Here is a 14,457-nt window from a genome sequence, read left to right on the forward strand (position 1 = left end):
TGATTATTTCATATTTTTAAATCTAACCTTGGATGCTGTGACTTCAAAGCCGGTGTTCAGTATATTTTTTGTTATATTCAGCAAAGCGTTATTCTCTAGTCTATTAAGATAAGATCAGTCAGTGTTAGATCAAAACATTGACCGCCAGCACAATCCTGTCAGAAATAAATCTGTGATTTCTGTACACTACTGTACCTTTTGAGTCCCTCAACACATTGACTATCAGATACCAACTAATGTCTGTGTTTACCTAACCTAGGACCCCTCACACACACACGCACACACACACGCACACACACACACACACACACATACACACGCACAAACACACACACACACACACACAATCAGAGATAAACTTATTTAGAAGCAGTTTAAATTGGAGAGAATTGGTTTTGTGTGAATCAATAGAGATGAAGATAAATAATAATCTTTCTCCCAGTGGTTCACTATATGATGCAGTTCAGTTGGTTATCTAACAGTTTTATTAGATCAATATACTATTTCTCTTCAACATTGAAATAGATAATAGGATTTGGCATTCAGATTACGTAAGCATTCTATCATGCATCTATGCCCCTGTATCAAACCTGTTCAGGACAGGTCGTTTCTGTGTCTGTATCTTTAAGAGCAGCTAGATGCAAGTGAGCTGCCACTCCCCACGCCCTTAGCCCCACCCTGCATGAAAACAACAAATATGCCAGGGAATCCATCCATACGTGTTCGATCCAGATTCTGTTCCAAGTTCAAACATTGCAAATGCAGCATGACTCCTTATGTTTCGCCATTTTATTGAAGGGCTGTCAAACAATTGATACATACTGTAAGATACTATTGTTTGCTTAAACAGCAAATAAATTAAGTTGATATCTAAGTAGATATTGATCTATCTAATGGCAATTTGACTCCTCATTGTAACAAAGAGCCAATAATGTTCTTTAAAAAAATCCTCATGAAGTAAAAAAACAAAATATCCTCATCAAGATTCAAACCCAGGACTACAGAATACTAATTGCAATGCCTTAACCGCTCAGCCTCCAGGTGATCCAACAAACCTGGCAGAAGATGTCAAAATGAAGTGAAGGGAAATGGTCCACGCCCATGGAGAGGACATGTCTTGCATTCAGAAAGACGAGCTGCAGTGGTTTCACGAAAATTTTCAATCTCTTTCCAGTAGCTCAGTGACATTCAAAGCTTCAGACGTCATCAGTTATGTCGCGGGAATTATAATTTGACAAGCCCAGACACATTGTTCCATTGTGAAGAGAAACCCTAACCCTACTGTACATGTGTAGAGAAATATATTCTCAGAAGAACATTATCAGAACAGACTTAAACCAGACTAGGTCCAGCCTGGCTTATGTGCGTAGCTGGCTTGTTTCTGTTCAGGACTGGTAGGATGGAAGCTAGTCATGCCACTGAAATAGCTGTGAATTGAAATGGCAAGCAGACCTCTGGCGGATTATTAGCGTCAGGGACAGCAGTCCGCTAGTAATCCGGAATGCTCCCGCTATTGCTCCACCACCATTCCACCGGTAGTTTATTGTCTATATCCTAGGCCCATTGGCCCTAGGCTTATGGATTTCTATTGATAAATTAACTTACTCTTACTCTTAAATAAACTTACATTTTTTGGATAACCCTTCCTTTCATAGTCCCCCAATTACTAAATATTTACCTGCAAATACATGCAAAGTATAGCCTAATATATAATGGGTAATTACTGAGACACCTATACTGTAGGTATAATCTCAAAACAGGAGTATTTCAAATGTTCAATTACTGCACATAAATTAAATAACTGATATAGCACCACCAGGTAACCACATTTTTACATAACGTCTATAACATCCATTGACAAACACAAATGACAAATCACAATGCTCATGTTTATTAAAATGCTTTGAATTGTATTAATTATAACTGGATCCACTCAGGAATCTGGGATTGGGACCGAGAACAGGAGGAGCAGAAAACAAAACACAGAGTTGCATACACAGAGAAACATAACAGTAAGCACAAGTCTAGTATATCAATGGGACTTGTAATTGATCACTTAATTGGTCACCCAGTTTCTGCAATCAGTTTGACACAGTTCATTCATCTGCAAAACAGACTGTACATTTCCTTAAAAAAAAGAAGAACCTTTTTGTTCCCATGGGATCTCTCCTGTCCGTCTGAAGAAAGGGGGCAGTAAGGAGAGGAAGAAAGGTTGTGGCTAAAGTTAGGAATCAAAAGATTCATCCTTAACTGGGGATCAAACCCTGATCTCCCGCTTAATCCACTACATTACCGAGGAACTTTAAAGTGTGGGATGTCATAGTGTTGTTGTTCCTATGGAATCTCTCCTATACATCCAAAAAGGGGGAAAGGAGAGTGAAAGGAGGGAGGGAGAGGGATGGAAAGGCCGAAAGTAAATGTAGGAATAAACCCACAGGCAAGCAGAGGGTGTGGGTATGGTTTCCCAAAATTGTCCCCAACTGAGAAATGCAGGTCAACATTCAATGGAGTAAGGGAGGGAGGGAGTGACAACTGGACAAACGCTATACTAGGTGCACTGGCTTATGCCGGGCGCAGACTAGAGGATTTTCAAATCTTAACCGATTTTATAAACCTGGGAGACCACAGACATAACGATCATCTTAACCGGTTTTTAAATATTTTAATTGTAAGAATACACACTCCACGATTCAGTCAAGACGCAGGACCGCACACTACACGATTTCAGAGTGGCGATTCATACCAGGGAAATGCAATCTCCTTGGCTATTGTGGGTTTCCGCTCTAAATTACGTAATCATTCCAATTTTATATCCTAAATATCAAACATGTTTCATATTAATCGGGGCGGCTCTGAGCCGATCGGGAGGTATAAGATTGGATCTTAGAACCCCGCAAACTACAAGAAAATTGGGGCTGAAACTCGGGGCCGATCAGCTGTCTGGCCCAAAGTTCTACCCTGAAGACCATCCGTTCAGCTGATCCCAGCTATGTCAAACCCAGCTGCTCATGAACTGCACTGGTGATGTACCACCATTATATTTTTGACATTTGGCATCTCTAAGTATCGGTACCCTAATGCAGGGGTGTGCTGGCCATCTGTAGGTTCTGGAGAATCACAGAACGGCCGCCGGTGGCCGGCAGGCTAACTGGCCCGCGGTAAACGCCCCCCCCCCCCCCCCGTCGACAAATCACAGGCACCCCCCCTCCTGCTCAACAAAATGAGAACAGGCGCGGTCAGACTCCAGGGCAGTTTTTTCGTCCCAGCACGTTACTGCACTGATGTCACTGTACATGCTGATGACATGCATCATGGGGCGGAGGTTTGCGCTGTCTGAGTGTCCTTCTAGTTTGTATTGATTCTCTACCTTCTGAGCACATGATTTTTGCCAGCATGATGGGACATTGTCGTCAGAGATACATTAGCTCATGCATAATCACTCAGGTATGGTTCGTTGTTAAAGCTTATTCAAGATTCAAGATCCATTTATTAGCCATGTATATGGTTCACACACTAGGAATTTGACTAGGGTAATGGCATACCCTGTTACAGATGACATAGGACAGGGTGCTGGACAGGACAGTGCAAAGACATGAAAGTGCAATGACTTGAGTATGACTGATTTAATAATGGAATATGAAAGAAGGTGTAAAATAAGTACTGTGTATAGAACTAACTACTACTAATTCCTCAAATTCCCATTGTGAAAATTCCTGAAATATTGCAACCCAACTCTCAGAGGCTGTGTGAGTGGATACGTGAGAGTCCTCTCTCTGGTCTATGGGGGCCGGAGGGATCTAGCCAAACCAGAGCAAAGTCCCCCTCAAAGTGCCCTGTCCAAAGGCAGATCTGATACAGCTGGTGATAGGACACCTACTGTAGGTGCCATAAAACCTGCCGTTGTCACAGTACAGTAGACTGGCGGCAACCAGTCGACCCAGTAAACGCATTATGATCCACCTCAGTAATACTAAATCCTAAAGTAGGCTACCATGCTCACATTAAATTTCTTAGAAATATCTGTCCCAGAACCTCCTCGAACTGGGTTGGAAGACAAGGGTCATCATGACATAATCATAATCTGTGATAAGGAAGATTTTGCGATAACTCAAGGATTACCAAGGAGTCAAGTCAGGTGCGAGAGGCCAGCATGACAGTCCAAAGTAATCAGGAAGGAAAAGCCGGCACACTGATCTAGAATAAATAGAAATAAGTAGAATAAAATGTTTTTACATGGTGACAAAAGTGAAAAAACTAAGGCTGACGATTGTCTGAGGACTGAAAGGTCACTTTTTTCAAGTAAGGTCACTTTTTTTCATATAAATCGATTTTTGCGCATGGCTGGCCAGCCGCGCAGCTAGTATAGCGTTTGTTGGGTTATCACTCCCTCCTACCCTCCCTTACTCCTGACAATGTTGGCCTGCATCTCTCTGTTTGCACCACAAGAGGCAGTTGTCCCAGCACACCAAAATCAAGAAGGACACCAAAATCAACCCGCCAATCTCCCCTGCACAAGTAGAGTAGTGGTCAGAGTATTGGACTCCCACCCGGGAGACCGGGGCTCAAGACCCAGTGGGGATGACTTTATGGGACTATACCCCAAACCTCCACATGTTCATCCTTTCACTCCAACCTTTATCCCTTGCCTTATAGGTCAGATCGTGTTCCAGCCCCAACCCTTATTCTAACCCCAACCCACACAGGGACTGGAAGAAGGACACCAAAATCAACCCGCCAATCTCCCCTGCACAAGTAGAGTAGTGGTCAGAGCATTGGACTCCCACCCGGGAGACCGGGGCTCAAGACCTGGTGGGCATGACTTTATGGGACTATACCCCAAACCTCCACACGTTTCATCATTTCAACCTTTTTATCCCTTACCAAAATTCCACAAGTAGAGTAGTGGTCAAAGCATAGGACTCCCACGCGGGACATTCTCAGAGACCCTCTATGCTGACTGAAACTCATCTAGTCTATATGTAGCTAAACAAACGCTGTTGTTAATGTTTTGGAACTGATGTGTCCAGGCTACAAGACCTATCTTAATTTATCAGACATTATTTCATGTTATTTCAATTCACTGCTTTTTCAGTGGCATGACTAGTTTCTGTTGAACAGAAACTGAACAGAAACAAACCAGCCACGCACACAAGCCAGGCTTGACCTGGCCTGGTTATTCTATTTTTATGATTTTATTTTATGATTTTTATTTTGGCATCTAAGAATCTTTAGCTTTTTAAAAAAAAACAATGTTCTTTGTATGATCATTACATTACAGTCATTTAGCTGACGCTTTTATCCAAAACGACTTAATACGACAATAATTGCATTAAACGTAGGAAAAGCCAATGTACTACTACTTGCCAGAACTCACAAGTGCATCTCCTTTCTAAAACAAGTGACTAAGAGCATAATCTAGTGCTGAAGGCAAAGTGCAAGAATAACAATCTAAAATACAATAGGTGCCTAAGAGGGAGGATCGTGGTAGTACTTCTTGAAGAGTTTTGAGCCTCCGGCAAAAGATCATAACCACCTGATCATGGTCCAATAGTCTACAAAAGCACTGAAAGGTAATGATGTTCAACAAGACCTGTACAAATAACAATCTTTTATTTACAAATATTATTAACATTTAAATATTTTAAAACAACAACAAATATTTGGAGTGCCACATCAAGTCAATACACCATTCATATTTCCATTGATAAAATAGAAAGGATGATATACTAATACGATGTCATTAATAATAATAAAATAATAATAATAATTCATTATTTCCTGTATAAAGCACTTTTCAGTGTGAAAACAATCTCAAAGTCCTGAAAAAATCACAAAGTCATGAAGAAAATAGAGACACAAATTAATATATAAAAAATATACACATTTCATACAAAAAGCATTTCTAAATAAGTAGGTCTTTAGGGTCTGTGGTATAATTCCATGTAGCAGCTTACAGTACTATTTCCAATAAATATTACGGGTTTTAATGTGCTGATGCAGAGCAATGACCAAACCCCTAGAAAAAGGGGGCAAGGATATTATAAAAGCACATCCGAGATAGAAAAACACAATAATTTCCCTAAAGAGGGGATAATAATCAGTTTATGTAAACAACGGCGTGTGTCTTTAATAAAGATTGAATTGAACTGAATTGAATGAAGCTCTGAAACAAAAGCAGCAAATGCTATCACTGACTATTTTTGAGGTGCTTTCCCCTCTATGCTAGATCTAACCTACTGAATTTTTAAAGGGTTTGGTCTCTTCTCTAGGGTCTTCACGGTCTTCAGTCTATTAAGCCTCAACACTTTCTGGCGATATTCCCCATGATGTATGATTTAGCACATACAGTAGCACTGTATGTTGTATCATCAAAAAAGATACTGTTCAATTCAACAAAGCCTGAGAAGCCTTGAACGATTACAAATGTACACCAACATAGGTTAGCATATTTATCTTACAGTACGGGTAATTGATACTCAAAGTTGTGATTGTTTCAGAGATGCGTCGCTCTGACAATCTCCTCTGGCTCACCCTCTCTAGACAGAGCAGGGTTATCGTACATCTCCAGACTCTTCTTCATGTCCTTGCCGCCCTCCGCCTCTTCGTCGTTTCTCCGGCAGCACTTGCAGCAGCAGCAGCAGCGCGCGCCGCAGAAGGCCATGGAGCACGTCACCATGCGGTCCCAGGGCTCCATGGAGTGCAGGGGAAGGGGCAGGAAGTCCCAGCTGCGCAGCCCGCTGGGCAGGAACTGTGGACAGCGCGACTGCATCGCGTTGACGATGATGACGAAGACGACCAGGGCGATGATGGGCACCATCACGCCCACCAAGACCTGCCAGCCTGCCAGAGACAGGCCGAAGATGGCCAGGGGCAGGAAGAAGAAGCAGAGGACGAGATAGACGACAGCGAACCAGCGGTACTGGGCCGTATGGTTCCCCAGGGCCTTGGCCAGACGGATGGGCACCCGGGTGAAGGGGATGGGGTACCACAGCATGATCCCCATGATGTTGAAGAAGAAATGGCAAAGCGCAATCTAGGAGAAGAAGATGGAGTCAGTCAGACGTACGGCATTATTGCAGACGGTCAGGCAAGACTATGGAAATGTACAAACGAAGAGAGACTTCGGTGGCACTAACCTGCAGCGAATTGGCTAGGGTCTCCCCTGGACTAGCCATAGCTGCTAGTATAGCTGTGGTGGTGGTGCCTATATTGGAGCCCAGCGTCAGGGGATAGGCTCTCTCAATGCTAATGACCCCAATACCTGTTGAGGTGGAGTGAGAGAAGACTTTATAGATGGGCAGAGAAAATCAATAACACCAGCCATACGGCTACAGCAACAGCTGGGAACGGCGCCAGACAGAACGCGATCAACACTTACCGACGAGCGGCGTGATCGCTGAGGTGAAGACGGAGCTGCTCTGGACGATGAAGGTCATTCCTGCTCCTACCAAGATAGCGATGTACCCAGTAACCCAGCTGAAGGGGAATGGGAAGTCTGGACAAACAAAACATTACAGCAGCATGTTAATGTAAGCCCAGCATAGCAAAAGATGACTGCAGTTTAATCATCTCATCTGTTCATCTGGGTTACGAATCTTTTGTACCTGAACTTTTTCCATCACTCTACAGAACTGAGACACCTGAGGTGATGTTCTAAAGCAGCAGGGTGGCTTTACCTGAGTAGCTCATCAAGCAGCAGGACAGGTGAACCTGCGTTGACTATCAAACAGGACGGCAGGGTTCTCAAAAGTCCCCAAGGGCCTTAAAAAGCCTTGAAAGTGCAGTTTAAGGGAGGCATGCAGGGGAACCTGGGGTAGAAAGAGAAAGTGCCATCGCTGACCTGTGTTCAGCACCTTCTTGATGACCACGGCCACCTGTCCGCGCAGCATGGAGTTGAGCAGCTTGACGATGAGGATGAGGCAGGTGCAGAGCACCAGCAGGGACAGGGCCAGCAGGATCAGACCCACCGCCAAGTCCGGCAGGTTAACGTGGGCGAAGATGTGGCTGCCTACAGGGAGAGACAAAACCCTACTGTCACGCTATAGGGCTTATACTAAGATAGACACCGGACATGTCTGATGCGATGATGGCGGTCTGTGTGTGGTGTTCTTGAATGTTGTATATCCTGGGTGACGGTGGCGTTTTTAACTGCTTTTAGCCTTGACTAAACAATAAAGTTGTATTCCATTCAAACCTTTTCTAGGCCTCGGGCATACAGGTTTCAGTGATGAATATAAACAGGCTTGATTCAGAGATATCTGCTCTTGGATGCCATTATATTTGCTCAAGACTAACAGACCTCAGATAAATCGAATCAGGAATGTCCACAGAACAGTCAACAGGGTCTCTCTCTCTCTGCCTAAACCCCAGTCTGGGCACTAAGCAGTGACTTGACTGATGACCCAGATCATGGGAGGGGGGGTGCATTACAGATCACTGGATTCTATCTGGGCAAACATGAGGGAGAAAACCTGTTTGATTGGCTGAGAGCACGATGGTATTCGTGGCTGAACCGCGATCGGGGGCCTGGTGTTCGGCCTGTTGGGACTCACTCAGGTGCTTCAGCTGAGCAGGATGAATGGGTCTTTTGATCAGGTAGAGAAGGCAGTGGAGGACATTTGCTGAGTCACTGTGGAGAATTGAATGGGAGGCATTGTGCTAGTATCATTGGACTTGTCTTGAAGAGGGTGAGTGCACCAGGGCTTGTCCAAGGTAGGTTGGTGTAGACGGAGGGGGTAGGGTATTTTTGGCAGGGGGGCTTCTCTCAGATTTCACAGGTATTCCCTAACTGCACTACGTGGAGGTTTGTGTGATCGTCCTGGCCGTTCAGTCACTGTGATGTACTGTACTCACATCTTTCCAGGTTGATGGTCTCCGACACGTTCACCTGTGTCCAGGTCAGGTCGCCCTCCTGCCAGCAGAGTGCGAAGGCTGTGCAGTTTTCCGGTCCTGGGACGGTGACGTTGGTCAGAGTCTGAGACAAAAAAAAAAACAGGAAGTCAAACATGAAGAACATTAAAGTATGAAGCGAGAAGTTTCACGGCTCATCCCCAGGACTAAAACAATAAGCTTATCGATATCATGACATGTGGAGTATTATTAACATACCCTCCCACCTTCAACATGATATACGAGGAGCAATAAATCACTAAAGTTAAACTTAGCTTGGCACAAGACACAAGGAGCTATCAACCATTAACTGACAAAACACAGCAGGAGCGAGTAACATTCTTATATGTACTTCAGCCTTATCTTGTTTTTACTGCTGGAAAACTCATAAATCATCACACGGATTCATTTGTTCAGACAGAGACGGTCCGCTGTTTGGCTACCTCAGCCAATTGACTGCTCTGATGGTGGGTTATGTCCTACCGTGTTAGTCTCTGTTTTACACCAGCTCTTGATCAAACTCTTGTTTCTAGCCGCTGGGTCACCCGTGGCGATGTCGCTGATGACTGATTTGTCCAACTGGAGGAAACAAGGACATCTTAGTTGGACATTCATTAGTTCTGAATCTTGTTCTAATATAATTTAAAATACATTATGAGTATAAGACATGAATACACTGTAGTATACAATATAGTTAGTAAAAGACAAGGTTTATTGTGACTGTTCTGCATGTAGAATCAGCTCTATACAGAGTGAACATGCTACAGTATGATCCATCTACATGGATTGAATGCTAATCCATAGCCAGGTTTCTAATACCTGTATGATGGAGCCTGTGAGCGGGTCCGTGATGACTTTCAGCAGGTCCGGGGCGTCCTCCCCGCTCTGAATGTGGAACGAGTCGATCAAGAGCTTGGTGAGTTTATACAGGACACCTGTGGCCACCTCCAAGGGCAGAAGAACCAGCACCGATAGCCAGTTGAAGAAGTCATGGACTGTGGCTCCAGCAAATGCCCTGGAAGAAAAAGAACCACGTTCATAATTGTATTATTTGTAACATGTGATCGGGATCACCACATAGTACTGTGTGTAGCTGACTGTGGTTTTAATAAGTCGTGTTTTCAGGTGTACCTGCGGAACTCATTTCTGTCCCCTGCCTGCATCATAGCCACGATGGTGTTGGTGACAGACGTTCCTATGTTGGCTCCCATGATGACAGGCACAGCCGACTGGACCTCTAACACTGCAGTAGAGATAAATTAACTTCAGTGTGGAACAATTAATAGTATGTTTTTGTGAGTGTGTGTGTGCGTGTGTGTGTGTGTGTGTGTGTGTGTGTATGTGTGTGTAATGCATGTCTAATGCATGCATGTGAGTGAGTGAGTGAGTGAGTGAGTGAGTGAGTGAGTGAGTGAGTGAGTGAGTGAGTGAGTGAGTGAGTGAGTGAGTGAGTAAGAGTGTGTGTGTGTGTGTCTGTCTGTTTGTAATGTGTGTAAGGGGTGTGCGTATGTCTGTGTGTAATGTGTGTCTGAGTAAGTGTGTGAGTAAGTGTGTTTAGGCTAAACACACAGTAGAGTGTGTGTGTGTGTGTGTGTGTAGGAGTGTAGGTGTGTCTGTTTGAGGTGGGTGTGTGTAGGTGTGTAAAAGCTGAACTCACGTCCAGATGACACCATGCTGACCACGATCGAGGAGGATGTGCTGGAGCTCTGGACCATGACTGTGACCAGCACCCCGATGACGAGGCCCGCCACCGGGTTGGACAGCACCGCGTTGTCCTGGAAGATGTCCCCGGCCGCCTTCCCTGAGGACAACACCCACGGGAGGAGAACATGATGTCATAAAATGGCCTAGAAACCTTAAAATGCAGTGTGAGGACGGCAAGATAATAGATGTTTTTATGGCAATATGACGCTCTTTTGACTTGACTGAAAATGGGACATCAACTCGAAACATGAGGATATGAACTCGAAGATGTGTATGGTAAACGAAGAGGGGTTCATCTCACCTCCTACCAGCTGGAAGGCAGAGCTCAGAACGTCCAAAGAGCAGACAAACAAGTAGAGAAACCCAACCAGCATAGCGAACTTCACTACGGCAGTCAGCACCCTCATCACCTTGCCCATAGTGTCCAGTTCTGGTCCAAAGAGAGAGAGGAGACTGACCTTAAAGATGGAAACATTGGCCTAGAGCTCTGACAGCTGATCACCTCACAAGCCTTGATTTAAATGTTATCACAAATGTTATATCACAATGAGTAGATTGGGGTCAATTCCATTGAGGAAGTGAGCTTCACTTAAAATGCAAAAATTGAAAAGCTTGAGGCAAAAAAAATCGTATTAACTCATCAATCTGTAATTGAAATAATTTCCATGATAGAACTGATTAATATTCAGATTAGATTCTTTATTGATAGCATTAAGGAGTAGAGTGCCACCCTGCTGGGGATGGAGCAACCTGGTCTCACCCGGCAGACATTAGAATTCAACGTTTGTCCATCGCCTCCAAAAGTCATATATAGACGGCATCATACAGTTATAAACGTCTGCGTTTCTAACTGTATGATGCAGTCTATATATGACGTTTGGAGGCGATGGACAAACGTCGAATTCTGACATCTGCCGGGTGAGACCAGGTTGGGATGGAGAGGGTGAGTCGTTCTCTCACCTGACCACTTCAGCCCCGTGTCCTTCAGCTCTTGGACGTCCCAGAGGTCTTCAGCAGCTGGACTCTCATCCACCAGGTCCACAGTAGAGTAGGCCGGCAGGACTACCGAGTCTTTGGATGCTGCGATGGCATTATCTGAGGGGTAAGAAGCCATGTTAGAAGACTTGTTGGAAGACATGTTAGCACCAGCATTAGTGGTGGAGAGGTGAGGGCATCACAGAAGGGTAGCTACATACCAAGTGAAGGACTGGAGCCATTCCCGAGTTCTGGGCGAGGAGCCATGGCCTGCAGAAATGAATGAGAGGAAATACTAGCCATAAGGGTCTAAATATAGACACTTTTAATTAGAAATATGATTCTGTAATACTCCTGTAACTGTAGCCTAAGCCTTGTACAATCCAGTTCTTATCATATTAAATCAAACTGTCATTTGGACACAAAACTATCATTGTGTCCTATTTAAATGTTCCTAAAATCAAGGTATCCTCCCAGCGCAAACCCGTCATAGCCATTTCCCGTTTCCACATGAATAGACTACTTCTCATGATGATTAATACTTTTTTCGAGACACTGTATTTCAAACAAGGATACCACAATGATGCAATTGAGGCATGCAATAGCCCACTACAGGGTATACGCTAGTTGGAGCCGAATAAAACAATGATTAAACATAGTGCACTGCCACCGCTAGACGCTTTTTCGCACCATGACTACCTTTAAATCGGAGGAAAAAAGTTTTTCCATGACTTTAGCAAAGCTGCAGTCAGTTTTGATGTGTATCCTAGTGATTTAACTGAAATAGGCAAATCGTTTTTTTAAGAATGTCAAGTTATAGCGTACGCACCTGCAGTGGAGATGTCGGCTTTTGCAAGACTCCTTAGTGGTGCTACTTCACCTGAGCTACCTGGATGAGGCTCCGCGGGCTGCTTTTATAGCGCTGGGGCGGGAAAACTCACTGGTCCACCGGACTGTTCAAAGTTCACGCATGCTGCGCGGACTGAACCGTGAACTCGCACAGGGCAGCATCTGAATGGAATGTAGACCAGTATCACATGACAAATGATAACACATTTAATATTGTGTCATCAACATTTGGCATGGGTTTAGTCGGAGCTTTTTTTTCTATTCTCACAGATTTAGGCATCACAAAGGTCACTTGCTCGTAGAATCACACAACACGGGTTTGGGAATCAGCGATTAATATAATAATCCATTCGTGATTGGATGACATGATGCGACCTTATCAAACGATCAGTGAATCATATTTATGCCTTTATTACTTTTTTTGTTTTAGGTTCAATTAGTCAATTTTAATTGCATTTAGCTATAGGCCTACGGAATGTGATATGTCTCACCTTTCCTCCATTTCTATTTCCAACTACAGTAGGCTAGCTAATAGGTCTAGGCCTGCAGATGTTGATTTCTAGGTCATGTCAGTAGGCTAAGTGAACATCTGCCACCTTATCTTTTGGTGATTTCTTCTGGCCTCTGGTGGTTCCAAATGGAAATGCATACATTTCGTTGTAGCCTATTCCCACATATCCCACAAAGAAGTCCAGATAATTGTTTAGTAGCCTTAAGTGTAGTCTATCATGCACACGTGGACGGACACATGCGCACACGCACGCACGCACGCACGCACACACACACACGCATACACACACACACACACACACACACACACACACACCATTCTCTTATCTATGCAACTTTATGGCATAACAATACAAGGGACTTTTGAGAGTAAAATGTCTCTCATGTCCTGGTAAACCATTGTTATTATAGACCACAGTGAAATGACACACTTTGAAGGCAGCCGGTTCAGTGAGTTTGTGAGAAAGTGCTACAATAGTATTCTTATACAGTACATTCATTGTCCTACATAGCATTCCTTCCTGGAACAGCTTAGTCTAAAATACATTGAATATGTAACTTTTGATAACTTTGGTGCCCCAGTTGGCAGAAGACATACCTCACTGGGTGCATATACTGTATGTTGATGTGGTGGTGTAGTTGTTTGGGTATAGTTTAAATAAGTTCATCCATTCACCCATTCATTATCCATCATGACCCCAGCTCACTCCAGTTCAAGGCTACATGCCTCATTAACTGATAACTAATGTGTTTTGAGATTAAGTGATGACTGGTGAGGGTTGAGATTAATGAGCTCAGAAATGAGCCACTGTAATACTGCTTGCTTGGTTTACCACTCAGCATTTAAAGATAGCCACAGGCCATCAGCAAACCAGCTTACGGTCGAAGAAACCGTTTTATAGAAGCAATTCAAAGCTGCTAGGTTCAGTGCAAATAATCAAAATCTGTCGAGGAATATTGCCTAGAGTCCTGCTTATCTGAAATTACAGGTATAGTAGATGATATCGGGCCTCCGTCCACGGTTTGCTTCTGTGCAATAATGGCAAGATTACAGAATATTTTGGTGTGACAGTTATCTTGGTGTGTATTGTCCTTGAGTGGAAGGCATCAGCAGGCCAGTATCGGCTGAAACTTGTGTTGATGTGTCTGATAGTCCCCCCAGGTTGATTATCCTGGACAAGGATGGGATAAATACCTCCCTCCCCATGCGAACTGCACGATAGGCATTCCATAGGTATGTTTTATCGTTGCAAAATCCCAGACAGAACAACAATTCCTATCTATGAAGAAGATCACCACTTACCTGGTTTATATTTCAGTGGGACCCATGTTTTAGCCTCTACTGGCCTGTTTCCTTATCGATGGTGCTGTTCTCAGGCCCCACTGCCTCTGTTACAACATGCTGGCAACTGTATGTATGATGCTGAAGCCTATAGAATAGGACCTACATATGTCCCTTAGGCATTAACAACAGTCAGTGGATCATTTTAAGAAGCTATTGAAAACTCACTTGTTCCATAAATACTTTGT

The 14,457-nt window shown here is 43.9% G+C and overlaps 1 protein-coding gene across 1 annotated transcript; it reads right to left on the reverse strand.

The window, feature by feature from the left end:
- Positions 1–6,493: 6,493 nt before the first annotated feature.
- Positions 6,494–11,707, reverse strand: slc34a2b (solute carrier family 34 member 2b; the record flags this gene model as incomplete). The annotated part of the gene is made up of 11 exons (XM_084444460.1): positions 6,494–7,033; positions 7,137–7,261; positions 7,379–7,495; positions 7,841–8,004; positions 8,850–8,974; positions 9,373–9,468; positions 9,709–9,904; positions 10,021–10,132; positions 10,547–10,690; positions 10,895–11,023; positions 11,554–11,707. 11 exons carry the CDS (start codon positions 11,705–11,707, stop codon positions 6,494–6,496), a joined length of 1,902 nt encoding a protein of 633 aa, XP_084300586.1.
- Between the last annotated feature and the right edge of the window lie 2,750 nt (positions 11,708–14,457).

The sequence above is a fragment of the Borostomias antarcticus genome (genome assembly GCF_949987555.1).
Source record: "Borostomias antarcticus genome assembly, chromosome: 10".
Classification (NCBI taxonomy): domain Eukaryota; kingdom Metazoa; phylum Chordata; class Actinopteri; order Stomiiformes; family Stomiidae; genus Borostomias; species Borostomias antarcticus.